Source organism: Sphaeramia orbicularis, unplaced genomic scaffold (assembly GCF_902148855.1).
Source record: "Sphaeramia orbicularis unplaced genomic scaffold, fSphaOr1.1, whole genome shotgun sequence".
Classification (NCBI taxonomy): Eukaryota; Metazoa; Chordata; class Actinopteri; order Kurtiformes; family Apogonidae; genus Sphaeramia; species Sphaeramia orbicularis.
In genome coordinates, this window is record NW_021941690.1 from 7,501 (window position 1) to 35,094 (window position 27,594).

Sequence of the window (27,594 nt, forward strand, 5' to 3'; positions counted from 1 at the left end):
TACCACGGAAGCAGGTCCGGACAACGACCACGCACTGATCTGCACATAAACACCAATAATCTGTTGTCTGGGTTAAACTGGGTTAAACTGGGTAAAACTGGGTAAAACTGGGTTAAACTGGGTAAAACTGGGTAAAACTGGGTTAAACTGGGTTAAACTGGGTAAAACTGGGTAAAACTGGGTTAAACTGGGTAAAACTGGGTTAAACTGGGTTAAACTGGGTAAAACTGGGTAAAACTGGGTTAAACTGGGTAAAACTGGGTTAAACTGGGTTAAACTGGGTAAAACTGGGTAAAACTGGGTTAAACTGGGTAAAACTGGGTTAAACCAGGTCAAACCGGGTTAAACCAGGTCAAACCAGGTTAAACCAGGTCAAACCGGGTTAAACCAGGTCAAACCAGGTTAAACCAGGTCAAACCGGGTTAAACCAGGTCAAACTGGGTTAAACCAGGTCAATTAACCCCATTAAAATGAATGGGATCCTCTTTAATCCTGTTGTTTCATCACTTTAACATTTACATTACAGACTAAACATGACTTGAATCACATTTAAGACACGTTTACAACCAAGTCTACCTCCAATTATTGTTGTTTTTAATTTGGTCAATATTTGTTGTTTGTTTTTTATTATTTTTGTTTGTTGCTTGTTTTTGGTTCAGTTCTGCTCATTTTACTGAATTGTTTTCTTGTATAATTTGGTAAAAATCTTAACCTTAAAAAATCCTAACCCTAACCCTGTTTTTTTGGTTCATTTTGTTCCTTATTTTCTGAATATTTGGCTTTTTTGGTTTTTTGTAATTATTGGATTCATATTCATTCATTCTGTTCATTCTTTCCTTCACTTTTCTTCTTATTTGTTCATTTATTAATTTATGTGTTCATTTTTCTTTGTATTTTGGTCCCATTGTTGCATTTACTTTAGTAATATTTTACTTTTTTGGTAAATTTGGGTCATTATTTGGTTAATTTTTGTCCCACTTTGTGTTTTTTTTTTTAGTTGGGTCAATTTTGCTTCTTTTTTCTTTTTCTTTTTTCTTCTGTATATTGGTCTGACTGGTCTGACTGGTCTGATTGGTCTGACTGGTCTGATTGGTCTGACTGGTCCAGGTACCCACCCCTGCGGGGACAGCTTGTCCAACCAGCCGGCTTTAAACACCTGATGTTTGGGGGCGCCGTAGAAACAGGCGTATGGTGAGATGTCAGCGAGGGGGGGGTTATGGACCACAGCGTCTGCAGGTTCAGAGTAAAGGTCACAGTCCACCATGACCAAAGATCCACCATGAGGACCAGAACCAGGACCAGGACCAGGACCAGACGGTGCCGAGGCCACCGCGACGGCATCAGATGACTTCACTGAGTGGGCGGGGCCTGGTGGTCGAACAGCAGAACACTCGTCTACGGTGGAATACTCGTCTTCAAAGACGTCTGGAGTCAGAGAAGGACGAGGGTCAACGGAGTCCAACTGCAGAGGGACAGCAGGTCTGAAGGAGACAAAAGAGGGACAGCAGGTCTGAAAGAGACAAAAGAGGGACAGCAGGTCTGAAAGAGACAAAAGAGGGACAGCAGGTCTGAAAGAGACCAAAGAGGGACAGCAGGTCTGAAGGAGACAAAAGAGGGACAGCAGGTCTGAAGAAGACAAAAGAGGGACAGCAGGTCTGAAGGAGACAAAAGAGGGACAGCAGGTCTGAAGGAGACCAAAGAGGGACAGCAGGTCTGAAGGAGACAAAAGAGGGACAGCAGGTCTGAAGGAGACAAAAGAGGGACAGCAGGTCTGAAAGAGGACAAAAGAGGGACAGCAGGTCTGAAAGAGGACAAAAGAGGGACAGCAGGTCTGAAGGAGACCAAAGAGGGACAGCAGGTCTGAAAGAGGACAAAAGAGGGACAGCAGGTCTGAAGGAGACCAAAGAGGGACAGCAGGTCTGAAGGAGACAAAAGAGGGACAGCAGGTCTGAAGGAGACAAAAGAGGGACAGCAGGTCTGAAAGAGACCAAAGAGGGACAGCAGGTCTGAAGGAGGACAAAAGAGGGACAGCAGGTCTGAAAGAGGACAAAAGAGGGACAGCAGGTCTGAAGGAGACCAAAGAGGGACAGCAGGTCTGAAGGAGACAAAAGAGGGACAGCAGGTCTGAAAGAAGACAAAAGAGGGACAGCAGGTCTGAAAGAGACAAAAGAGGGACAGCAGGTCTGAAGGAGACAAAAGAGGGACAGCAGGTCTGAAGGAGACAAAAGAGGGACAGCAGGTCTGAAGGAGACAAAAGAGGGACAGCAGGTCTGAAGGAGACCAAAGAGGGACAGCAGGTCTGAAGGAGACAAAAGAGGGACAGCAGGTCTGAAGGAGACCAAAGAGGGACAGCAGGTCTGAAGGAGACCAAAGAGGGACAGCAGGTCTGAAGGAGACCAAAGAGGGACAGCAGGTCTGAAAGAGGACAAAAGAGGGACAGCAGGTCTGAAAGAGACAAAAGAGGGACAGCAGGTCTGAAGAAGACAAAAGAGGGACAGCAGGTCTGAAGGAGACCAAAGAGGGACAGCAGGTCTGAAGGAGACAAAAGAGGGACAGCAGGTCTGAAGGAGACAAAAGAGGGACAGCAGGTCTGAAGGAGACCAAAGAGGGACAGCAGGTCTGAAAGAGACCAAAGAGGGACAGCAGGTCTGAAGGAGACAAAAGAGGGACAGCAGGTCTGAAGGAGACCATAGAGGGACAGCAGGTCTGAAAGAGACCAAAGAGGGACAGCAGGTCTGAAGGAGACAAAAGAGGGACAGCAGGTCTGAAGGAGACCAAAGAGGGACAGCAGGTCTGAAGGAGGACAAAAGAGGGACAGCAGGTCTGAAGGAGACCAAAGAGGGACAGCAGGTCTGAAGGAGACAAAAGAGGGACAGCAGGTCTGAAGGAGACCAAAGAGGGACAGCAGGTCTGAAAGAGACCAAAGAGGGACAGCAGGTCTGAAGGAGACAAAAGAGGGACAGCAGGTCTGAAGGAGACCAAAGAGGGACAGCAGGTCTGAAGGAGACCAAAGAGGGACAGCAGGTCTGAAAGAGACCAAAGAGGGACAGCAGGTCTGAAGGAGACAAAAGAGGGACAGCAGGTCTGAAAGAGACCAAAGAGGGACAGCAGGTCTGAAGGAGGACAAAAGAGGGACAGCAGGTCTGAAGGAGACCAAAGAGGGACAGCAGGTCTGAAGGAGACAAAAGAGGGACAGCAGGTCTGAAGGAGACAAAAGAGGGACAGCAGGTCTGAAGGAGACCAAAGAGGGACAGCAGGTCTGAAGGAGACCAAAGAGGGACAGCAGGTCTGAAAGAGACCAAAGAGGGACAGCAGGTCTGAAGGAGACAAAAGAGGGACAGCAGGTCTGAAGGAGACCAAAGAGGGACAGCAGGTCTGAAGGAGGACAAAAGAGGGACAGCAGGTCTGAAGGAGACCAAAGAGGGACAGCAGGTCTGAAGGAGACAAAAGAGGGACAGCAGGTCTGAAGGAGACCAAAGAGGGACAGCAGGTCTGAAGGAGACCAAAGAGGGACAGCAGGTCTGAAGGAGACAAAAGAGGGACAGCAGGTCTGAAGGAGACCAAAGAGGGACAGCAGGTCTGAAGGAGACAAAAGAGGGACAGCAGGTCTGAAGGAGGACAAAAGAGGGACAGCAGGTCTGTGTTTCTGTGTGTGTGTGTGTGGGGGGGGGGGCGTGGCCCCTGGTCCTACCTGTGTTTCTGTGTGTGTGTGTGTGTGTGGGGGGGGGGGGGGGGGGGGCGTGGCCCCTGGTCCTACCTGTGTTTCTGTGGGGGGGGTGTGGCCTAGTCCTACCTGTGTTTCTGTGCTCTGTTCTGGTCCTGCTGGTTCTGCCGGTCCTGCTGGTCCTGCTGGTTCTGCTGTGGTTCTCCTTCCGTTCCCTGCTCCTGCAGAGGACAGACCGTTCACCTCAAAGTCAAACACATTTGACACTATGACACGTTTCCATGGCGACAGCGTCAACGCCCACAGGGACCAACGTCCGTCCCCCTTTGATCAGATGGTACTCACCGCTGGGCATTCTGGGTAGTCGTACAGGAAGGTTTCTCCGTAGGGGGTGATGGGGATCAGGGTCTGGTGAAGAGGGCCTGTAGGAGACAGAGACCACATGGAGGATCAGAGAGGATTATGGGTAAAGGGGCGGGACAGGGGGCGGGGCTTTAACCTAAAAACAGTCAGTTCATTAAACTGACCCTCGACCCACATAGGACCAGCAGAACTAGGACCTAGTCCACCTGGGACCAGAACCCACCTGAGACTGGACCACATCTGGAACCAAGGAAGGAAGGGAGGGAGGGAGGGAGGGAGGAAGGAAGGAGAGAAGGAAGGGAGGGAGGGAGGGAGGGAGGGAGGGAGGGAGGGAGGGAGGGAGGGAGGGAGGGAGGGAGGGAGGGAGGTTCTTGTGACCCTGGTTCTTCTGGACCTGAATGGGTTGGTTTGACCAGACTGTGGGTTTGGAAGGCGTGTCCTGTCACTTCTTTTTTTTTTTTTTTTTCTGTCACTTCTTCATCCATGTGTTGAATGAACGTGTTTGAACATGAACGTGTGAACAGGAGACGACTGTACATTTAATAATAGAAAAAGGAACCAGTGGGCTTCAAGTGTCAAACCACCAAAAACAGAAGAACGACCGCGTTTGAAAGATACAAGCTTTGATCTGGACGACGGAGATATGGGAGGTTCTGTTTTTTACAACAGTTCTGTTCAGAAACCACAGAACATGTCCATGTATATATGTAAAAACACTTGGTCACAGCTGGTTTGACTTTTGTGTCTAAAGGCTGATGAGGCAAACGTCCGACTGTTTAACTAATACTAATGAGGTGATTATTGGAGGAAAACAGGTTAAACCTGTTTATTATCTGAAGTTCATATTTTAACTATAAAATATTCACAGTTATGGGGGAATTTTAACTGTATAACTGAGCATACAGCAACTTTTAAAACTAAAACCCCTCAAATTCAATATTTTCTTTATAACAGGACAATAATTGGTGCCTACGTTGGTTTAGTTTTTTCTTTTTTAATGACTATTAATAAGATTATAGTAGATTGTACATTATTTTCCAAACCTTTGACTCAACTTCAGTTCTGATCAGAACTATTAGATATTCATTAATTTTTTGGGATTTTCAACCTTTAACTGTCAGATTACCGGGTTTGTTAACAACTAAAACCAGGTCCAGGTGGACCCTGGTCTGACTGAGGCCTCGGTTCTTGTGGTCTGGGGGCAAAGGGGGCAAAGGGGGCAAAGAGGGCAAAGGGGTACTGTTTTTGGTTCTGTTTGTCGGTTTCTTTTTTCTTTGTCTGTTTCTTTGTTTGTCTGTTTCTTTTTTCTTTGTTTCTTTCTTTCTTTCTGTCGTCTGTTTCTTTGTTTCAGTTTCTGTCTGTCGGTTTCTTTCTTTCTTTCTTTCTCTGTTTCTTTCTTTCTTTGTTTATTTATTTATTTGTCTATTTGTTTCTCTGTTTCTTTTTTCTTTCTTTGTTTCTTTCTTTGTCTGTTTCTTTGTTGATTTGTTTGTTTGTCTGTTTGTTTCTCTGTTTCTCTGTTTGTTTGTTTGTTTGTATACACTGACATCAGCTGTGTGTTTGTATCAGAGTACTTTTATGAGTACCAGTACACACTGAGTACTGGACCTGGTACTGGTATCGGTGTTGGTGCATCCTTCCTTCCGTCTGTAATTCTCGCACTAACCGGTTCTTCTGAACGTTAATCCCATTCCTACAGAACTCCGTCTGATCCTGGTCCGTCGGATCATTCACTGTTGGAGTTCCACAGCGTGTCAGACCTGAATCATGTCGGAGCCGTTTGTTTCAGATGACGCAGTTGAAACGGCGTTAAGGCTTGAATTCAGACTGTTTCAGCCGTTTGTACTTATTTGTGATTGGAAAGCTGTTTGTGTTCCTGCTGCAGCCTCACATCCCCTCCTGTAATAAACTCTTCAAATACGTTCGGTTAAAAAGACGCATCAAACAGCGGCGTTCCAGACCAGGATCCCCCACTCCCAGCTCTGGGACCCCCCCCCCCGTTCTTCCTGCCTGTTTTGCATCCACCTCCTGTTCCTTCCTCGCCATCTCTCCTTTTCCTTATTTGAAGAAGTTGAAGAAAAACAAGAAACCTACAGAGAGACTGAAGGAAGCAAGAGGAAACATGAGGGGATTAAGAAGAAAAAAAGGTAAAAAAAAAAGCCCGATCTGGTCCAAGAACGACCACTAATGATCCTGTTCTGCAGAGTCTGAACCAGGAGTTAACCCTTTCAGGACCACCGCTGGAACAGGCCTGCATTCATTTAGAGTTTTTGACAATAAAAGTGTCAGAAAATGTCTTTTTTGGGTCAATTCTGTTACACCTTTTTCCAAAAAGAACTGAACTTTCACTCTCTGTCCATTAATTATCAATATTATATGTAATAAATAGGGCTGTTAGAAAATATCAGTTCTGCAATATATCACGATATTTCATTTCACAATACTGTATCGATATTAAAAAGTACTGTATCGATATTTTTAGGTATTTATTCAAATGCAGATATAGCGTAGGTTCATGTTTGGTTTTTTTTGGTTTTCTTAATTGTTTCTATCTTATTAATTACTATTTAACACTGTTTTATTTAATAATGGAGAGTTAGAAAAATGTGTGATATAACATTAGATCCTGTTCTGATCAAATAAAAATGTGTTTAGTATTTGTGCAGATTTCTGCTGTAATTCAATTCTTCCAAGAAATAATTAAAAAAAAAAAAAAGAAGAAGAAACAATCAAAAAATTGCCTTTTTAACAGTATCATGATATATCGTCTCGTGATCCTAGTATTGTGATTTGTATCGTATCACCAGATTCTTGCCGATACACACTTATAGTAATAAATGCGTAAAACTGTGTTAGACCAAAAAAACATTAAAAACTGACTTAATATGAAAAACAAATGTAAATGTGCAAAACAAAACTTCATTAAACTATAGGAAAAAACTTTCAACTACTTTACACGTGCTCCAACATTTGAAATGTGTCCATGTTACAGCTTTTTATTTTTAGTTATTTCTATAAATTTTTAGCCTATGTGATCAATCAACTACCAATGAACTATACTAATCGGAAAAATACAGATAAAAACAGCGCAAACTAGAAAAGCACTAGGAGAGCACAGACCTCCACCAAGGCAGATTTCCTGAAAATTTCATCCAAATCCGTCCATAACTTTTCGAGTTATCTTGCTAACAGACAAACAAACAGACAAACCCTGATGGAAACATAACCTCCTTGGCGGGGCTAAAAATGGTGAAAAAACAACGCAACTCAACAAAACACACTAGTAGAACACTCCAAAACAGCACTGTCGCAATTAGATACAATTATTTACAACAATTCACCACTAAAACCTCATTTAAACACTGCTAAAAGTAATAAAAATCTTCCCTTTCTCTCTCACCGACTGCACTCTGCTGCTCTATGCTCCGCCCATTTCCACCCCTCCCTGTCAGCTGATGCAGGCCTGTACCCTAACATGTCACATATCAATCAAAAGCTCTGAATCTCAGCTTCCAGGAAGAACTTAACTTTCAATCTCTGTCCATTAACTATCAATATTATATGTAATAAATGCTAATAAATGAGTAGATAAAGGTTAAATAAAAGTAAAAATAAAAAAGATGACTTGAATTTTTTTTTGCATTTTTATCACGAAAACCAACTGTAAATGTGCAAAACCAAACTTTATGAGATCATAGGAATAAACTTTCAACTACTTTACACGTGCTCCAACATTTTAGTTGAGTTTGTGTCCATGTTACATTTTCTTATTTTAAGTTATTTCTATAAATTTTTAGCCTGTATGATCAATCAACTGTCAATGAAATATACAAATCGGAAAAATACAGATAAAAACAGCGCAAACTAGAAAAGCACTAGGAGAGCACAGACCTCTGCCAAGGCAGATTTCCTGAAAATGTCATGAAAATCCATCCATAACTTTTTGAGTTACCTTGCTAACAGACAAACAGAAAAACCCAGATGAAAACATAACCTCCTTGGCGGAGGTAAAAATGGCAAAAAAAAACTATGCAACTCAACATAACACACTAGTAAAACACTACAAAACAGCACTGTCACAATTATATACAATTATTTCGAAGAATTCACCACTAAAACCTCACGCAAACGCTGCTATGTAATAAAAATCTTCCCTTTCTCTCTCACTGACTGCACTCTGCTGCTCTATGCTCCGCCCACTTCCACCCCTCAGCCAATGCAAACCTTCACCCTCATGTGTCACATATCAATCAAAAGCTCTGAATCTCAGCTTTCAGGTGAAGTTTAGATTTTGTCAATAGCACAAACGGTTCAGGAGTTACGGTCATTTGAATCAAATGTGGCGCCGGAGACACAATGGTCTCAAAAGGGTTAAGTCCAATAAACTCATCCATGGGGGGGGCCTGTGTGTGTGTGGGGGGGGGGATTCGCACCATGTCAGCAAACTTAAACAACTTGTACAAAACTTCCAAGAGTTAGTGACATGATTACGCATCAAGTTGGAAGAAGGCGTATTCCCTGCGAGGTGCGCACTTGAAACGCTGCACGCCGTTTTTCCCACAACGCCACCGCCGCCTCCGAACCCCCACCCCCACACCTCCACCCCCACCTCCTTTCATCCAGGCAAACAACAGCACCACTCACTCCAGCACCGAATGAACGATGAAATATTCATGTCTGAGATGAAGCGGCGGAGAACACTGTACCTTTCCCAGCGCCGTTTGCACCGGTGGGACCTTCGGAGCCGGTTCGGCGTTCGGGGCTGGATGGAGGCGGAGCGTTCCTGAGGAGGAAGAATGAGGACGTTAGAACGACAAACGTAGAAGGAAAAAGGAGGAGGAGGAGGAGATGGAGTTGAAGAGTTCAGGAGGAGACCAAGACCTGGATCAGACCAAGACCTGGATCAGACCAAGACCTGGATCAGACCAAAACCTGGATCAGACCAAGACCTGGATCAGACCAAGACCTGGATCAGACCAAGACCTGGTTCAGATACAGATTTTAGGTCCATTCACTTATTATTATTATTATTATTATTATTATTACTATCACTAATAATACAATTATAACTAATAATTTAGTTTTAATTGATAAGGTCAGATTTGGATGAAAGAAACTAAAACTGACAGTATTTTACTTTCTACTAATGTTTCAGTTCATTTGTTTTAAGACTATGATGAAATAAAAAACTCAAACACAGAACACTTCCATGTAAATATGTTCAAAGTTCAACTGGACTAAAAGTTACATAATCCAAAATGGCCGCCGTCCCAGTATGTAAATTAGCTGAATCCACTTAGTCCATTTAGTCCACTTAGTCCACTCAGTCCATTTAGTCCACTTAGTCCACTCAGTCCACTCAGTCTATTTAGTCCACTTAGTCCACTCAGTCCATTTAGTCCACTTAGTCCACTCAGTCCATTTAGTCCACTTAGTCCACTCAGTCCACTCAGTCTATTTAGTCCACTTAGTCCACTCAGTCCATTTAGTCCACTTAGTCCACTCAGTCCATTTAGTCCACTCAGTCCATTTAGTCCACTTAGTCCACTCAGTCTATTTAGTCCACTTAGTCCACTCAGTCCATTTAGTCCACTTCGTCCACTCAGTCCATTTAGTCCACTTCGTCCATTTAGTCCACTCAGTCCACTTCGTCCACTCAGTCCACTTCGTCCACTCAGTCCACTTAGTCCACTCAGTCCATTTAGTCCACTCAGTCCATTTAGTCCACTTAGTCCACTCAGTCCATTTAGTCCACTTAGTCCACTCAGTCCATTTAGTCCACTTAGTCCACTCAGTCTATTTAGTCCACTTAGTCCACTCAGTCCATTTAGTCCACTTAGTCCACTCAGTCCATTTAGTCCACTCAGTCCACTCAGTCCATTTAGTCCACTTAGTCCACTCAGTCCATTTAGTCCACTTAGTCCACTCAGTCTATTTAGTCCACTTAGTCCACTCAGTCCATTTAGTCCACTTCGTCCACTCAGTCCATTTAGTCCACTTCGTCCATTTAGTCCACTCAGTCCACTTCGTCCACTCAGTCCACTTCGTCCACTCAGTCCACTTAGTCCACTCAGTCTATTTAGTCCACTTAGTCCACTCAGTCCATTTAGTCCACTCAGTCCACTTAGTCCACTCAGTCCATCCTAGACTGTGGTCCGGCCTAACAGAAGTGTGCCTGTAAACCTGCAGCTGTCTGAAGTCTTCAGATTAAACTGAACAGATCTGGTTCAGCTTTGGGGTCTACAGGGTTCACGAACCCCCTTCAGTCCGTTAACGTCATCAGTGCCAGTGTTTGGGGTCCTACCGGTCCTGCAGCAGAGGGGGGGTCTGACTGGGGAGTTCAGGGACCGGTCTGTGTCTGAGCCGGTACGACCGGGTGGGTCTGGGTCCTTTGGGGACCGGACCCCCGGGCTGACCCTCGTAGATGGAGTTCTCCACCATCTCCCCCTGAAACCCCCCCTGGCCTTCGACAGTGGACGGGCCGGGGTCCTCAGGGCCGGGGTCCCAGTCCGACGGGGTCTCGGAGATGGAGATGGACTCGCTGGAGGTGGAGGAGGAAGAGGAGGACCAGGACGGGGGGATGAAGGAGGTCCCGATGTTCTGGGGGTCCCGCGGCGCCGGCTGAGGACGGCGGAGGGATCTAGTTTCCTGGTGGTGGTGTGGTCCCCCCCCCAAACCCGCCCCTGGAGGTAAAGTCTGACTCCCCTCCAGGTCGTCCTCCCTCCTCCCCTTCTGATGCTGACAGGACGTCCCCCTCCTCCTGTCCGTCAAGAAGATGCTTCTCGGATGCAGCACCGGTGTCCCGCCCCCCCCATCACGGTCCTTGGACACGCCCAGCGCCTCCAGACTGCGGAGCATGCGGCGCCGGTGTCCGGTGGGAAAGACACGGAGCTGCAGGAGGCGGCGGTCCGACAGGTCGGCGCAGTCCTGCAGGGTCCGATACCCCCCCTGGAGGAGGGAGGGGCAATACTGGGGCAGGCGGAGGGTGGACAGCCAGGACGGGACGTCCAGGTCCTGGTCCGACATGAGGACGGCGTCCACGTCCTGGTCCGACATGTGGACGACGGCGTCCTACGACTGGAACATCTGGAAGAACTGAGGACACGACAGAAGAGTCCAGAGTTAGATCACAGAGAAGAAACAACGACCAGACTGTGAGACCACGCCTCCACTGGGCGGGACCGACCCGACTCCACCTTCGTGCGTTTCCATTACGATAAAGGACCTGGAATCTGGTACCTGGTCCTAGTTTTTGGAATTTGGTACCTGGTCCTAGTTTTTTGGACTCTGGTACCTGGTACTAGTTTTTCGGACTCTGATACCTGGTCCTAGTTTTTTGGACTCTGGTACCTGGTCCTAGTTTTTTGGACTCTGGTACCTGGTCCTAGTTTTTTGAATCTGGTACCTGGTCCTAGGTTTTTGGAATCTGGTACCTGGTCCTAGTTTTTGGACTCTGGTACCTGGTCCTAGTTTTTTGAATCTGGTACCTGGTACTAGTTTTTTGGAATCTGGTACCTGGTACTAGTTTTTTTGGAATCTGGTATCTGGTACTAGTTTTTTGGAATCTGGTACCTGGTCCTAGTTTTTTGGAATCTGGTACCTGGTACTAGTTTTTTTGGAATCTGGTACTAGTTTTTTGGAATCTGGTACCTGGTCCTAGTTTTTTGGAATCTGGTCCTAGTTTTTTGGAATCTGGTACCTGGTCCTAGTTTTTTGGAATCTGGTACCTGGTCCTTGTTTTTTTGGAATCTGGTACCTGGTACTAGTTTTTTTGGAATCTGGTATCTGGTACTAGTTTTTTGGAATCTGGTACCTGGTCCTAGTTTTTTGGAATCTGGTCCTAGTTTTTTGGAATCTGGTACCTGGTACTAGTTTTTTGGAATCTGGTACCTGGTCCTTGTTTTTTTGGAATCTGGTACCTGGTACTAGTTTTTTTGGAATCTGGTATCTGGTACTAGTTTTTTGGAATCTGGTACCTGGTCCTAGTTTTTTGGAATCTGGTCCTAGTTTTTTGGACTCTGGTACCTGGTACTAGTTTTTTGGTACCTCCTCCTCTGAGGTTCCAGGACTGGGGACCAGATCCTAAAGGTGACACTGTGTAAACACTGCAGACCTCTGATTGGTCAGAGTGGTGTGTGTGCCCCGCCCTTTTCCAGTAAATCTGTCAGTAGGTGAATCCACATGATGACAGTCTGTAAAACTACACCATGGTTTGTCCAGGAGGTTCAGACGCAAACATTCAGCAGGAGTTTGACCAGACAACAGGCAACCAGTGAGTTTATCAGCAACTGTGAGCAGAGCACACAGAAGGAACGCACCGCATCGCTATGACGACCAGGGACTGGAAAGAGGGAGGATCTGGAATGGAAAGGGTCTGGAATAGGACCTGGTACCAGAGTGGAAAGGGTCTGGAATAGGACCTGGTACCAGAGTGGAAAGGGTCTGGAATAGGACCTGGTACCAGAGTGGAACCGGTCTGGAATAGGACCTGGTACCAGAGTGGAAAGGGTCTGGAATAGGACCTGGTACCAGAGTGGAAAGGGTCTGGAATAGGACCTGGTACCAGAGTGGAACCGGTCTGGAATAGGACCTGGTACCAGAGTGGAAAGGGTCTGGAATAGGACCTGGTACCAGAGTGGAAAGAGTCTGGAATAGGACCTGGTACCAGAGTGGAAAGGGTCTGGAATAGGGCCTGGTACCAGAGTGGAAAGGGTCTGGAATAGGACCTGGTACCAGAGTGGAACCGGTCTGGAATAGGACCTGGTACCAGAGTGGACCTGGTCTGGAATAGGACCTGGTACCAGAGTGGAAAGGGCCTGGAATAGGGCCTGGTACCAGAGTGGACCTGGTCTAGAATAGGGCCTGGTACCAGAGTGGACCTGGTCTGGAATAGGACCTGGTACCAGAGTGCACCTGGTCTGGAATAGGGCCTGGTACCAGAGTGGAAACGGTCTGGAATAGGACCTGGTACCAGAGTGGAAAGGGTCTGGAATAGGACCTGGTACCAGAGTGGAAACGGTCTGGAATAGGACCTGGTACCAGAGTGGAAAGGGCCTGGAATAGGGCCTGGTACCAGAGTGGACCTGGTCTGGAATAGGGCCTGGTACCAGAGTGGAAACGGTCTGGAATAGGACCTGGTACCAGAGTGGAAAGGGTCTGGAATAGGACCTGGTACCAGAGTGGAAACGGTCTGGAATAGGACCTGGTACCAGAGTGGAAAGGGTCTGGAATAGGACCTGGTACCAGAGTGGACCTGGTCTGGAATAGGACCTGGTACCAGAGTGGAGTCGAGTTGAGCCGGTTCAATGTAGTGGAAATGCAGTTTTAGAGAACGGCTCAGTAAGACAACTAAAGTAAACCCTTAAACTAAAGTTAACCCTTAAACTAAAGTTAACCCTTAAACTAAAGTAAACCCTTAAACTAAAGTTAACCCTTAAACTAAAGTTAACCCTTAAACTAAAGTAAACCCTTAAACTAAAGTTAACCCTTAAACTAAAGTAAACCCTTAAACTAAAGTTAACCCTTAAACTAAAGTTAACCCTTAAACTAAAGTAAACCCTTAAACTAAAGTTAACCCTTAAACTAAAGTAAACCCTTAAACTAAAGTTAACCCTTAAACTAAAGTTAACCCTTAAACTAAAGTAAACCCTTAAACTAAAGTTAACCCTTAAACTAAAGTAAACCCTTAAACTAAAGTTAACCCTTAAACTAAAGTAAACCCTTAAACTAAAGTTAACCCTTAAACTAAAGTAAACCCTTAAACTAAAGTAAACCCTTAAACTAAAGTTAACCTTTAAACTAAAGTAAACCCTTAAACTAAAGTTAACCCTTAAACTAAAGTAAACCCTTAAACTAAAGTTAACCCTTTAAGTCCTGACGTATCAGCAGTGACATGTTCTGAATTTATGATTTATTTAAATTTTCATATAAATTCAACTGTTTGCTCAACAGTTCCATTTCCAGTCATATTGATAGAATAGGCCTTGTTCTTTCCATAGACATCTGAGCATGCTCAGTTTAAGCCCCGCCCCCCGTGGAATGGAGGGTAAAACACACAGTAGTGCGTGAGACCGACTCACTATAAAAATAGATGGTTTGGGCTTTTTGTTTTGTTTTGTTTTTTACACCATTTTTCTTTGTGTTTTTTGTTTTTCCTGTTGTTTCCAGTTTTGTGGTGATTTTCCTTTATTTCTTCCTCCACCAAGGAGGTTCTGTTTTCATCTGGGTTTGTTTGTTTGTTTGTTTGTTTGTTTGTTTGTTTGTTTGTTTGTTTGTTTGGATGGATTTGGATGAAAATTTCAGGAAATGTTGATACTGGCACAAGGAACAAATGACTAAATGTTGGTGGTGATGGGGGGGGGGGGGGTCTGTCTGAATGCTTTTCTAGTTCCACCTGTTTTGACCCTAAAACCACTGAAGAACAGGAACCCAAACACACACTGAAGAACAGGAACCCAAACACACACTGAAGAACAGGAACCCAAACACACACTGAAGAACAGGAACCCAAACACACACTGAAGAACAGGAACCCAAACACACACTGAAGAACAGGAACCCAAACACACACTGAAGAACAGGAACCCAAACACACACTGAAGAACAGGAACCCAAACACACACTGAAGAACAGGAACCCAAACACACACTGAACACACACCAGTATTCTGTCTGTTATTAGCTGCTGTTTATCCGTACACTATAATAAACATGTATACATAATAAACTAGGCTGAATATATCTGAGCCATGGCTCAGGTGGTAGAGCGGGTCGTCCAATAAACGAAGGGATGGTGGTTCAAATCCCACTGTGTCCATATGCTTTTGTATCCTTGAGCAAGACACACCCCCCGTGCCTCCAGTGCTGTCACTCACACTGGTGTAGGAATGTTCGGTGGTGGGAGGGGCCATAGGCACAGACTGTCAGTCACTCTTCTGTCAGTCTGCCCCCCCACCCCCCAGGACAGCTGTGGATACAGATGGAGTTCACCCCCACCAGAGGGAGGATGTGAGAGTGAATGAAGAATGGATCCACTGTGTGTTTTCTGAGCATGTGTTCAGAGAAAAGCACTACAGAAATCTAATCCATTATTATTATTATTATTATTATTATTATTATTATTATTATTATTATTCCATTTTTCTTACTTTTAAAACATTTCAGTTTCTTCGTGTTTGTTCATGTTCATGTTTTTTTAAAGGTTCGTTTGTAGATGGAACATTTTCAGAAGCACATTTTACTTTGTTTAAACTCTAAAACTACAGAAAACTCTAAAGTTGACCTTAAGTATCTGTGATCCTGATGTTCCGGTCCTGGTTCTGACCCACTTTAGATCACTTTGGTCTGAATGTGGAACCTGTTGCCAAACTCTACAGTGAATGAAATGACAGGAAACAGTGAGCAACGTCTGTGAAGCAACAACGCACACGCACACGCAGATGCACACACAGACACAGATGCAGACGCACATGCAGGCGCAGATGCATGTGCAGATGCACATGCAGACACAGACACAGATGAAGACGCACACGCAGATGAAAACACACGCACAGACACACACACACACACAGAAGCAGACACACATGCACACACACATGCAGAAGCAGACACACATGCACACACACATGCAGAAGCAGACACACATGCACACACACATGCAGAAGCAGACACACATGCACACACACACGCAGAAGCAGACACACTTGCACACACACACGCAGACGCAGACACACTTGCACACACACACGCAGAAGCAGACACACTTGCACACGCAGACGCAGACACACATGCACACACACATGCAGAAGCAGACACACATGCACACACACATGCAGAAGCAGACACACATGCACACACACATGCAGAAGCAGACACATATGCACACACACATGCAGAAGCAGACACACATGCACACACACATGCAGAAGCAGACACACATGCACACACACATGCAGAAGCAGACACACATGCACACACACATGCAGAAGCAGACACACATGCAAACACACATGCAGAAGCAGACACATATGCACACACACACGCAGAAGCAGACACACTTGCACACGCAGACGCAGACACACATGCACACACACACGCAGAAGCTGACGCACATGCACACGCAGACGCAGCTATGAATGCCGCTCAAATCTAAAGTACACGCCCACAGCGCAGACGCACACACAGACACTGACGCAAACGCAGACGCAAACACATGCACAGACTGTACCGCCTCTTAAATCTAAAGGACACGCCCACAGCGCCACAGAACCTCCACCATCCACAGCCTCTGTTCTGACTGACCTACGGGTCACGGCGCCGTCAGTCCGTCCATGGTGTTCCACTTCTGTTCTAAACGGCTGCACATGCACAGTTACTTCTGCTTTCAGGTAAAACAGACGAGGCCTGTGAACGGGTCAGAACCAAAGAGCAGACAGGAACCGACCTGTAGCCCACATGGGTCTAAACAGAACCAAGTTGTCTTATCTGTAAACTGTTGTTCTGTTAGTACGGTGAGAATAAACATGTGAACTGAGAAGATGTTCATTATATTGTTTATTTTGTTCATTTTGTTCATTATTTGTTCATTATTTTATTTACTTTGTTTATTTTGTTCATTATTTTGTTTATTTTGTTCATTTTTTGTTCATTTTGTTCATTATTTTGTTCATTACTTTCTGATTTGTTTAAACAATGCTGATTGTTCAGCTCAGAGGATGAGGATGATGCAGATGGAAACAGTACCAGGAGCTCTACTTCTTCTACTGTTTGTTCCAGTCGTGTTTATCGTAGTCGTTTGTGCTGGCGTTGTTTCGTGTGCTCTCTCCTGTCGGTAAGCGGATCACTCTCAGGTTTGTAATAAACATAAACTCAGTTCGTTTTTCAGTTCTGTTCTGAAAATGAAAACACACACAATAAAAGTTCAACACTCGACCATAAAGTGAGTTTGTTTCAGTGAATAAAAACTGATGAACGTTTCAGTTCAGCTCCGAAAATGAAACTGTGAAGCAACGACTTTGAACCTCAGAGACAAGGACATGGACCGGGGGGGGGGGGGGGGGGGGGGGCACATGACCTTTAAGGGTTTGAACACATGGTTTATGTCATATGACAGCACATTAGGTCACATTGGAAAAAAGTCGTAATATTATAAGAATAAAGCCATAGTTTAATAAAAACCTCATAATTTAATGAAAATAATGTCGTATTTTTAGTAAAGTCCTAAAAGTACAAGAATGAAGTCATACTTTTAAAAAATCATAATTTAACGAAAATAATGTCGTATTTTTATTAGATTAAAGTCATAATATAAGAATAAAGTCATAGTTTAAAAAAACTCATTATTTAACAAACATTAAGTCATACTTTTATTACATTAAAGTCTTCATATTTTGTAAATAAATTCTCAATAGTTCGATAAAAAGTCATAATTTATAAATCGTAATCCTGAAACCTTGTCAGTTTTCGGTTCCACTCAGTTCCTCCTCCACTGAAGAGGTTCATTTGATCCAAATCCGTTCGGTTTTTACGACAAAACAAACCCAAACGTGTGCAAACTGCCTACAGAGTCCATCCACTAATGCTAATGTGTTGATGGTGGGCGGGGCTAATAGTCCCAGTATTTGGTGGTTTTTCCACCTGTTTTTAAATTACATTATTCTCATAACATTACGACTTCATTTTGGTAAAATTATGACTGTATTTGTATTCGACTTTATTCTCATTAAATCACAGGTTTTATCTTGATATTTTACGACCTTATTCTCGCAGTAACAGGTGTTTTTATTTTCTTATGTGGCCCTAATACTCCATCGTAATGTCTAGCATTTGCATTTAGCTTTAACTTTAGCATCAGTAACAGATTAGAGCACCATAATCATGTAAACATAACATGCTAACATTAGCATTTAGCTATAATTTTAGCATCAGTAACATTAGAACACTGTCATCATGAAATATAATGTGCTAACATTAGCATTACGCTTTAATTTTAGCATCAGTAACAGATTAGAACACCATCACCATGTAAACATAATGTGCCAACATTAGCATTTAGCTTTATTTTTCGCATCAGTAACATATTAGAACACTGTCATCATGTAAACATAACATGCTAACATTAGCATTTAGCTAGGATCGACACATTAACACAGTGTCAATATTTATAGTCTACAGAACACCTAGGGAGACTTTATGTCCATATTTGGGTCCCATTTTTGGATCCAATATTTGATTGTAAATTCATTAATTATGGGATGGATCCTATTGCTCTGAGGTCATCATTAGGTCCATCCTGAGGGGAAGTCTGTCTACATGTACCTGTGGTTATTGGGTCCAAACAGATGGAACAGTGACAGATACGAAAGTAAACCCAGTTTCAGAGAAGAACCCAAACACAAAACACAACAATAAACAAAACTGACGTCTATAAAACTAAGAAACAAAACTGACGTTTATAAAACTAAGAAACAAAACTGACGTCTATAAAACTAATAAACAAAACTAACGTCTATAAAACTACGAAACAAAACTGACGTTTATAAAACTAATAAACAAAACTGACGTTTATAAAACTAATAAACAAAACTGACGTTTATAAAACTAAGAAAAAAAACTAACATCTATAAAACTAAGAAACAAAACTGACGTCTATAAAACTAATAAACAAAACTGACGTCTATAAAACTAATAAACAAAACTAACGTCTATAAAACTAATAAACAAAACTGACGTCTATAAAACTAAGAAACAAAACTGACGTCTATAAAACTAAGAAACAAAACTGACGTTTATAAAACTAATAAATAAAACTGACGTTTATAAAACTAAGAAAAAAAACTAACATCTATAAAACTAAACAAAACTGACGTTTATAAAACTAAGAAAAAAAACTAACATCTATAAAACTAAGAAACAAAACTGACGTCTATAAAACTAATAAACAAAACTAACGTCTATAAAACTACGAAACAAAACTGACGTCTATAAAACTAAGAAACAAAACTGACGTTTATAAAACTAATAAACAAAACTGACGTTTATAAAACTAAGAAAAAAAACTAACATCTATAAAACTAAACAAAACTGACGTTTATAAAACTAAGAAAAAAACTAACATCTATAAAACTAAGAAACAAAACTGACGTTTATAAAACTAAGAAAAAAAACTAACATCTATAAAACTAAACAAAACTGACGTTTATAAAACTAAGAAAAAAAACTAACATCTATAAAACTAATAAACAAAACTAACGTCTATAAAACTAATAAACAAAACTAACGTCTATAAAACTAATAAACAAAACTGACGTTTATAAAACTAAGAAAAAAAACTAACATCTATAAAACTAAACAAAACTGACGTTTATAAAACTAAGAAAAAAAACTAACATCTATAAAACTAATAAACAAAACTAACGTCTATACTAACTATACGTCTATACTAACTAATAAACAAAACTAACGTCTATAAAACTAATAAACAAAACTGACGTTTATAAAACTAATAAACAAAACTGACGTCTATAAAACTAATAAACAAAACTGACGTCTATAAAACTAATAAACAAAACTGACGTCTATAAAACTAATAAACAAAACTGACGTTTATAAAACTAATAAACAAAACTGACGTTTATAAAACTAAGAAAAAAAACTAACATCTATAAAACTAAGAAACAAAACTGACGTTTATAAAACTAATAAACAAAACTGACGTCTATAAAACTAATAAACAAAACTAACGTCTATAAAACTAATAAACAAAACTGACGTCTATAAAACTAATAAACAAAACTGACGTCTATAAAACTAAGAAACAAAACTGACGTCTATAAAACTAATAAACAAAACTGACGTTTATAAAACTAATAAACAAAACTGACGTTTATAAAACTAATAAACAAAACTGACGTCTATAAAACTAAGCAACAAAACTGACGTCTATAAAACTAATAAAGAAAACTGACGTTTATAAAACTAATAAAGAAAACTGACGTCTATAAAACTAATAAACAAAACTGACATCTATAAAACTAATAAACAAAACTGACGTTTATAAAACTAAGAAAAAAAACTAACATCTATAAAACTAATAAACAAAACTGACGTCTATAAAACTAATAAACAAAACTGACGTTTATTAAACTAATAAACAAAACTGACGTCTATAAAACTAATAAACAAAACTAACGTCTATAAAACTAATAAACAAAACTAACGTCTATAAAACTAATAAACAAAAGTAACGTCTATAAAACTAATAAACAAAACTGACGTTTATAAAACTAATAAAGAAAACTGACGTCTATAAAACTAAGAAACAAAACTGACGTCTATAAAACTAAGAAACAAAACTGACGTCTATAAAACTAATAAACAAAACTGACGTTTATAAAACTAATAAACAAAACTGACGTTTATTAAACTAATAAACAAAACTGACGTTTATAAAACTAATAAACAAAACTGACGTCTATAAAACTAATAAACAAAAGTAACGTCTATAAAACTAATAAACAAAACTGACGTTTATAAAACTAAGAAAAAAAACTAACGTCTATAAAACTAATAAACAAAACTGACGTCTATAAAACTAATAAACAAAACTGACGTCTATAAAACTAATAAACAAAACTGACGTCTATAAAACTAATAAACAAAACTGACGTCTATAAAACTAATAAACAAAACTAACGTCTATAAAACTAATAAAGAAAACTGACGTTTATAAAACTAATAAACAAAACTGACGTTTATAAAACTAATAAACAAAACTGACGTCTATAAAACTAATAAACAAAACTGACGTTTATAAAACTAAGAAAAAAAAACTAACATCTATAAAACTAATAAACAAAACTAACGTCTATAAAACTAATAAACAAAACTAACGTCTATAAAACTAATAAACAAAACTAACGTCTATAAAACTAATAAAGAAAACTGACGTTTATAAAACTAATAAAGAAAACTGACGTCTATAAAACTAATAAACAAAACTGACATCTATAAAACTAATAAACAAAACTGACGTTTATAAAACTAAGAAAAAAAACTAACATCTATAAAACTAATAAACAAAACTGACGTCTATAAAACTAATAAACAAAACTGACGTTTATTAAACTAATAAACAAAACTGACGTCTATAAAACTAATAAACAAAACTGACGTCTATAAAACTAATAAACAAAACTGACGTCTATAAAACTAAGAAACAAAACTGACGTCTATAAAACTAATAAACAAAACTGACGTTTATAAAACTAATAAACAAAAGTAACGTCTATAAAACTAATAAACAAAACTGACGTTTATAAAACTAATAAAGAAAACTGACGTCTATAAAACTAAGAAACAAAACTGACGTCTATAAAACTAAGAAACAAAACTGACGTCTATAAAACTAATAAACAAAACTGACGTTTATAAAACTAATAAAGAAAACTGACGTTTATAAAACTAATAAACAAAACTGACGTCTATAAAACTAAGAAACAAAACTGACGTCTATAAAACTAAGAAACAAAACTGACGTCTATAAAACTAATAAACAAAACTGACGTCTATAAAACTAATAAACAAAACTGACATCTATAAAACTAATAAACAAAACTGACGTTTATAAAACTAATAAACAAAACTGACGTTTATAAAACTAATAAACAAAACTGACGTCTATAAAACTAATAAACAAAACTGACATCTATAAAACTAATAAACAAAACTGACGTTTATAAAACTAAGAAAAAAAACTAACATCTATAAAACTAATAAACAAAACTGACGTCTATAAAACTAATAAACAAAACTGACGTTTATTAAACTAATAAACAAAACTGACGTCTATAAAACTAAGAAACAAAACTAACGTCTATAAAACTAATAAACAAAACTGACGTTTATAAAACTAAGAAAAAAAACTGACGTCTATAAAACTAATAAACAAAACTGACGTCTATAAAACTAATAAACAAAACTGACGTTTATAAAACTAAGAAAAAAAACTAACATCTATAAAACTAATAAACAAAACTGACGTCTATAAAACTAATAAACAAAACTGACGTTTATAAAACTAAGAAAAAAAACTGACGTCTATAAAACTAATAAACAAAACTGACGTCTATAAAACTAATAAACAAAACTAACGTCTATAAAACTAATAAACAAAACTAACGTCTATAAAACTAATAAAGAAAACTGACGTTTATAAAACTAATAAAGAAAACTGACGTCTATAAAACTAATAAACAAAACTGACATCTATAAAACTAATAAACAAACTGACGTTTATAAAACTAAGAAAAAAAACTAACATCTATAAAACTAATAAACAAAACTGACGTCTATAAAACTAATAAACAAAACTGACGTTTATTAAACTAATAAACAAAACTGACGTCTATAAAACTAATAAACAAAACTAACGTCTATAAAACTAATAAACAAAACTAACGTCTATAAAACTAATAAACAAAACTGACGTTTATAAAACTAATAAAGAAAACTGACGTCTATAAAACTAAGAAACAAAACTGACGTCTATAAAACTAAGAAACAAAACTGACGTCTATAAAACTAATAAACAAAACTGACGTTTATAAAACTAATAAAGAAAACTGACGTTTATAAAACTAATAAACAAAACTGACGTTTATAAAACTAATAAACAAAACTGACGTTTATAAAACTAATAAACAAAACTGACGTCTATAAAACTAAGAAACAAAACTGACGTCTATAAAACTAAGAAACAAAACTGACGTCTATAAAACTAATAAACAAAACTGACGTTTATAAAACTAATAAACAAACTGACGTTTATAAAACTAATAAACAAAACTGACGTCTATAAAACTAATAAACAAAACTGACATCTATAAAACTAATAAACAAACTGACGTTTATAAAACTAAGAAAAAAAACTAACATCTATAAAACTAATAAACAAAACTGACGTCTATAAAACTAATAAACAAAACTGACGTTTATTAAACTAATAAACAAAACTGACGTCTATAAAACTAAGAAACAAAACTAACGTCTATAAAACTAATAAACAAAACTGACGTCTATAAAACTAATAAACAAAAGTAACGTCTATAAAACTAATAAACAAAACTGACGTTTATAAAACTAAGAAAAAAAACTAACATCTATAAAACTAATAAACAAAACTGACGTCTATAAAACTAATAAACAAAACTGACGTTTATAAAACTAAGAAAAAAAACTGACGTCTATAAAACTAATAAACAAAACTGACGTCTATAAAACTAATAAACAAAACTAACGTCTATAAAACTAATAAACAAAACTAACGTCTATAAAACTAATAAAGAAAACTGACGTTTATAAAACTAATAAAGAAAACTGACGTCTATAAAACTAATAAACAAAACTGACATCTATAAAACTAATAAACAAAACTGACGTTTATAAAACTAAGAAAAAAAACTAACATCTATAAAACTAATAAACAAAACTGACGTCTATAAAACTAATAAACAAAACTGACGTCTATAAAACTAAGAAACAAAACTGACGTCTATAAAACTAATAAACAAAACTGACGTTTATAAAACTAATAAACAAAACTGACGTCTATAAAACTAATAAACAAAACTGACATCTATAAAACTAATAAACAAAACTGACGTTTATAAAACTAAGAAAAAAAACTAACATCTATAAAACTAATAAACAAAACTGACGTCTATAAAACTAATAAACAAAACTGACGTTTATTAAACTAATAAACAAAACTGACGTCTATAAAACTAAGAAACAAAACTAACGTCTATAAAACTAATAAACAAAACTGACGTCTATAAAACTAATAAACAAAAGTAACGTCTATAAAACTAATAAACAAAACTGACGTTTATAAAACTAAGAAAAAAAACTGACGTCTATAAAACTAATAAACAAAACTGACGTCTATAAAACTAATAAACAAAACTGACGTTTATAAAACTAAGAAAAAAAACTAACATCTATAAAACTAATAAACAAAACTGACGTCTATAAAACTAATAAACAAAACTGACGTTTATAAAACTAAGAAAAAAAACTGACGTCTATAAAACTAATAAACAAAACTGACGTCTATAAAACTAATAAACAAAACTAACGTCTATAAAACTAATAAACAAAACTAACGTCTATAAAACTAATAAACAAAACTGACGTTTATTAAACTAATAAACAAAACTGACGTCTATAAAACTAATAAAGAAAACTGACGTTTATAAAACTAATAAAGAAAACTGACGTCTATAAAACTAATAAACAAAACTGACGTTTATAAAACTAAGAAAAAAAACTAACATCTATAAAACTAATAAACAAAACTGACGTCTATAAAACTAAGAAACAAAACTAACGTCTATAAAACTAAGAAACAAAACTGACGTCTATAAAACTAATAAACAAAAGTAACGTCTATAAAACTAATAAACAAAACTGACGTTTATAAAACTAAGAAAAAAAACTGACGTCTATAAAACTAATAAACAAAACTGACGTCTATAAAACTAATAAACAAAACTAACGTCTATAAAACTAATAAACAAAAGTAACGTCTATAAAACTAATAAACAAAACTGACGTTTATAAAACTAAGAAAAAAAACTGACGTCTATAAATCTAATAAACAAAAGTAACGTCTATAAAACTAATAAACAAAACTGACGTTTATAAAACTAATAAACAAAACTGACGTTTATAAAACTAATAAACAAAACTGACGTCTATAAAACTAATAAACAAAACTGACGTTTATAAAACTAATAAACAAAACTGACGTTTATAAAACTAATAACGACAGTTGAATCAAAATGAAACTGAAAACATCTGAACACATTGAACTGGAGTTCATTCAAACCTGGACAAACATTAACAAAACAAACACTGGTATGTGTTTATGCAGGTATGTATTTATTTATTTATTTATCTGTTTGTTTCATTTTCTGTTTTTAAATTCTCTCTCAAAACTTTTTTTTTTTTCAGTTTGAGCTTTTATTGTTTTGATGCATTATTTACTTTTGTTGTTTTTATTCCAAATTTTATGTGTTTTATTGGTTTCTATGTCCTGGTCTAGTTCTGATCCTGGTTCTGGTCCAGGTTCTGGTCCAGGTTCTAGTCTGGTCCTGGTCTTGTTCTTGTCCTGGTTCTATTCCTGGTCTAGTTCTTATCCTGGTCCTGGTCTAGTTCTCATCCTGGTTCCGGTCCAGGTCTTGGTTCTAGTCTTTCCCTGGTCCTGGTCCTGGTCCAGATGTGACCCTGGTCCGCCCACAGACCACACCCACTGCGGTGACTCACGTCGTGCACGCGCCTCCACGCGAACACACACCTGTGTAAACTGTGCACATCATGAACAAAGTCCGACCCGGGTCCTTTCTGGTCCGGAACCCCAGGGTCCGAAACCCTGGACCAGGACCAGGTCCAGGTCCACATGTGCGCTGAATCTGCGGGTTTTAGCTCCAGTTTGCGCAGGTTTGAACACGTGGAACTCGCGCGGATCCGTGTTTACAAAAAAAAAAAAAAAAAAAAAAAGAGGCAAATGAAGCCGTCAATAAGAACCAGAGTCACGACTTACAGGGTCCAGAGTCCGGAACAGACCTGGTCCTGGTCCCGGTCCCGGTCCCGGTCCCGGTCCTGGTCCAGGTCCGCTTCAGTCCTCCTTCCACTTCAACCCCGCGGCTGTGACGTCAGACGCCACCGTGCGTCGTCCTCAACTCACCTGCGCAGGTTCAAGGAAGCACGAGACACAGAAGACCGGGTCGGTCCGGGTCTCAGGGGGTCTCTGCGGACCGTGGGTTGGACACACCGCTGTTTCCGCGTCTGAGGGCAGAGCCACGCCCACTTCAGGAGGTGGACTACGCCCACTGCTGGAGGAGGAGGAGGAGGAGGAGGAGGAGTCAGTCAGATTTATATGAACAACAGCAGATCAATAAAATAGTAAAAAATAGTAAAAGGAAAATATGTAACACATATGATACAGAATAAAACTGTAACATGAACAACATTAGATCATTAAACTGTGACTAATATGTTATTATTATTATTATTATTATTATTATTAATAATAATAATAATAATAATAATAATAATAATAATAATAATAATAATGAATATTTCTATGTAAAACAAAAGTACAAATATAAAAATACATAATCATTAGGTTTGTAGTATTAGTACTGTGTTTCTGTAGTATTAGTACTGTGTTCCTGTAGTATTAGTACTGTGTTCCTGTAGTATTAGTACTGTGTTTCTGTAGTATTAGTACTGTGTCCCTGTAGTATTAGTACTGTGTTCCTGTAGTATTAGTACTGTGTTCCTGTAGTATTAGTACTGTGTTCCTGTAGTATTAGTACTGTGTTTCTGTAGTATTAGTACTGTGTCCCTGTAGTATTAGTACTGTGTCCCTGTAGTATTAGTACTGTGTTTCTGTAGTATTAGTACTGTGTTTCTGTAGTATTAGTACTGTGTCCCTGTAGTATTAGTACTGTGTTCCTGTAGTATTAGTACTGTGTTCCTGTAGTATTAGTACTGTGTTTCTGAAGTATTAGTACAGTGTTCCTGTAGTATTAGTACTGTGTTCCTGTAGTATTAGTACTGTGTTTCTGTAGTATTAGTACTGTGTCCCTGTAGTATTAGTACTGTGTTCCTGTAGTATTAGTACTGTGTTTCTGTAGTATTAGTACTGTGTTTCTGTAGTATTAGTACTGTGTCCCTGTAGTATTAGTACTGTGTTTCTGTAGTATTAGTACTGTGTTTCTGTAGTATTAGTACTGTGTCCCTGTAGTATTAGTACTGTGTTTCTGTAGTATTAGTACTGTGTTTCTGTAGTATTAGTACTGTGTCCCTGTAGTATTAGTACTGTGTTTCTGTAGTATTAGTACTGTGTTTCTGTAGTATTAGTACTGTGTCCCTGTAGTATTAGTACTGTGTCCCTGTAGTATTAGTACTGTGTTTCTGTAGTATTAGTACTGTGTTTCTGTAGTATTAGTACTGTGTCCCTGTAGTATTAGTACTGTGTTCCTGTAGTATTAGTACTGTGTTCCTGTAGTATTAGTACTGTGTTTCTGAAGTATTAGTACAGTGTTCCTGTAGTATTAGTACTGTGTTCCTGTAGTATTAGTACTGTGTTTCTGTAGTATTAGTACTGTGTCCCTGTAGTATTAGTACTGTGTTCCTGTAGTATTAGTACTGTGTTCCTGTAGTATTAGTACTGTGTTTCTGAAGTATTAGTACAGTGTTCCTGTAGTATTAGTACTGTGTTCCTGTAGTATTAGTACTGTGTTTCTGTAGTATTAGTACTGTGTTTCTGTAGTATTAGTACTGTGTCCCTGTAGTATTAGTACTGTGTTCCTGTAGTATTAGTACTGTGTTTCTGTAGTATTAGTACTGTGTTCCTGTAGTATTAGTACTGTGTTTCTGTAGTATTAGTACCGTGTTTTCATAGTATTAGTACTGTGTTTTCATAGTACTAGTACTGTGTTTTCATAGTACTAGTACTGTGTTTTGGTAGTACTGTGTGTTTTCTTTGCTCAGGTCTCGCTC

General features: G+C 38.9%; 1 protein-coding gene across 1 annotated transcript in view; it reads right to left on the bottom strand.

The window, feature by feature from the left end:
- The window catches only part of LOC115416816 (arf-GAP with Rho-GAP domain, ANK repeat and PH domain-containing protein 2-like), a gene marked incomplete at its 3' end in the record, with an annotated part of 26,613 nt that extends 758 nt beyond the window's left edge, over positions 1–25,855 (bottom strand). The window contains exons 1-6 of the mRNA XM_030130699.1: positions 25,628–25,855; positions 10,332–11,122; positions 8,734–8,810; positions 4,010–4,086; positions 3,794–3,885; positions 1,116–1,481 (exon numbers count right to left, since the gene is read on the bottom strand). Of these exons, the coding sequence (XP_029986559.1) occupies positions 1,116–1,481; positions 3,794–3,885; positions 4,010–4,086; positions 8,734–8,810; positions 10,332–11,083 (1,364 nt within the window). The remainder of the gene's footprint in view (positions 1–1,115; positions 1,482–3,793; positions 3,886–4,009; positions 4,087–8,733; positions 8,811–10,331; positions 11,123–25,627) is intronic.
- Positions 25,856–27,594: the final 1,739 nt, after the last annotated feature.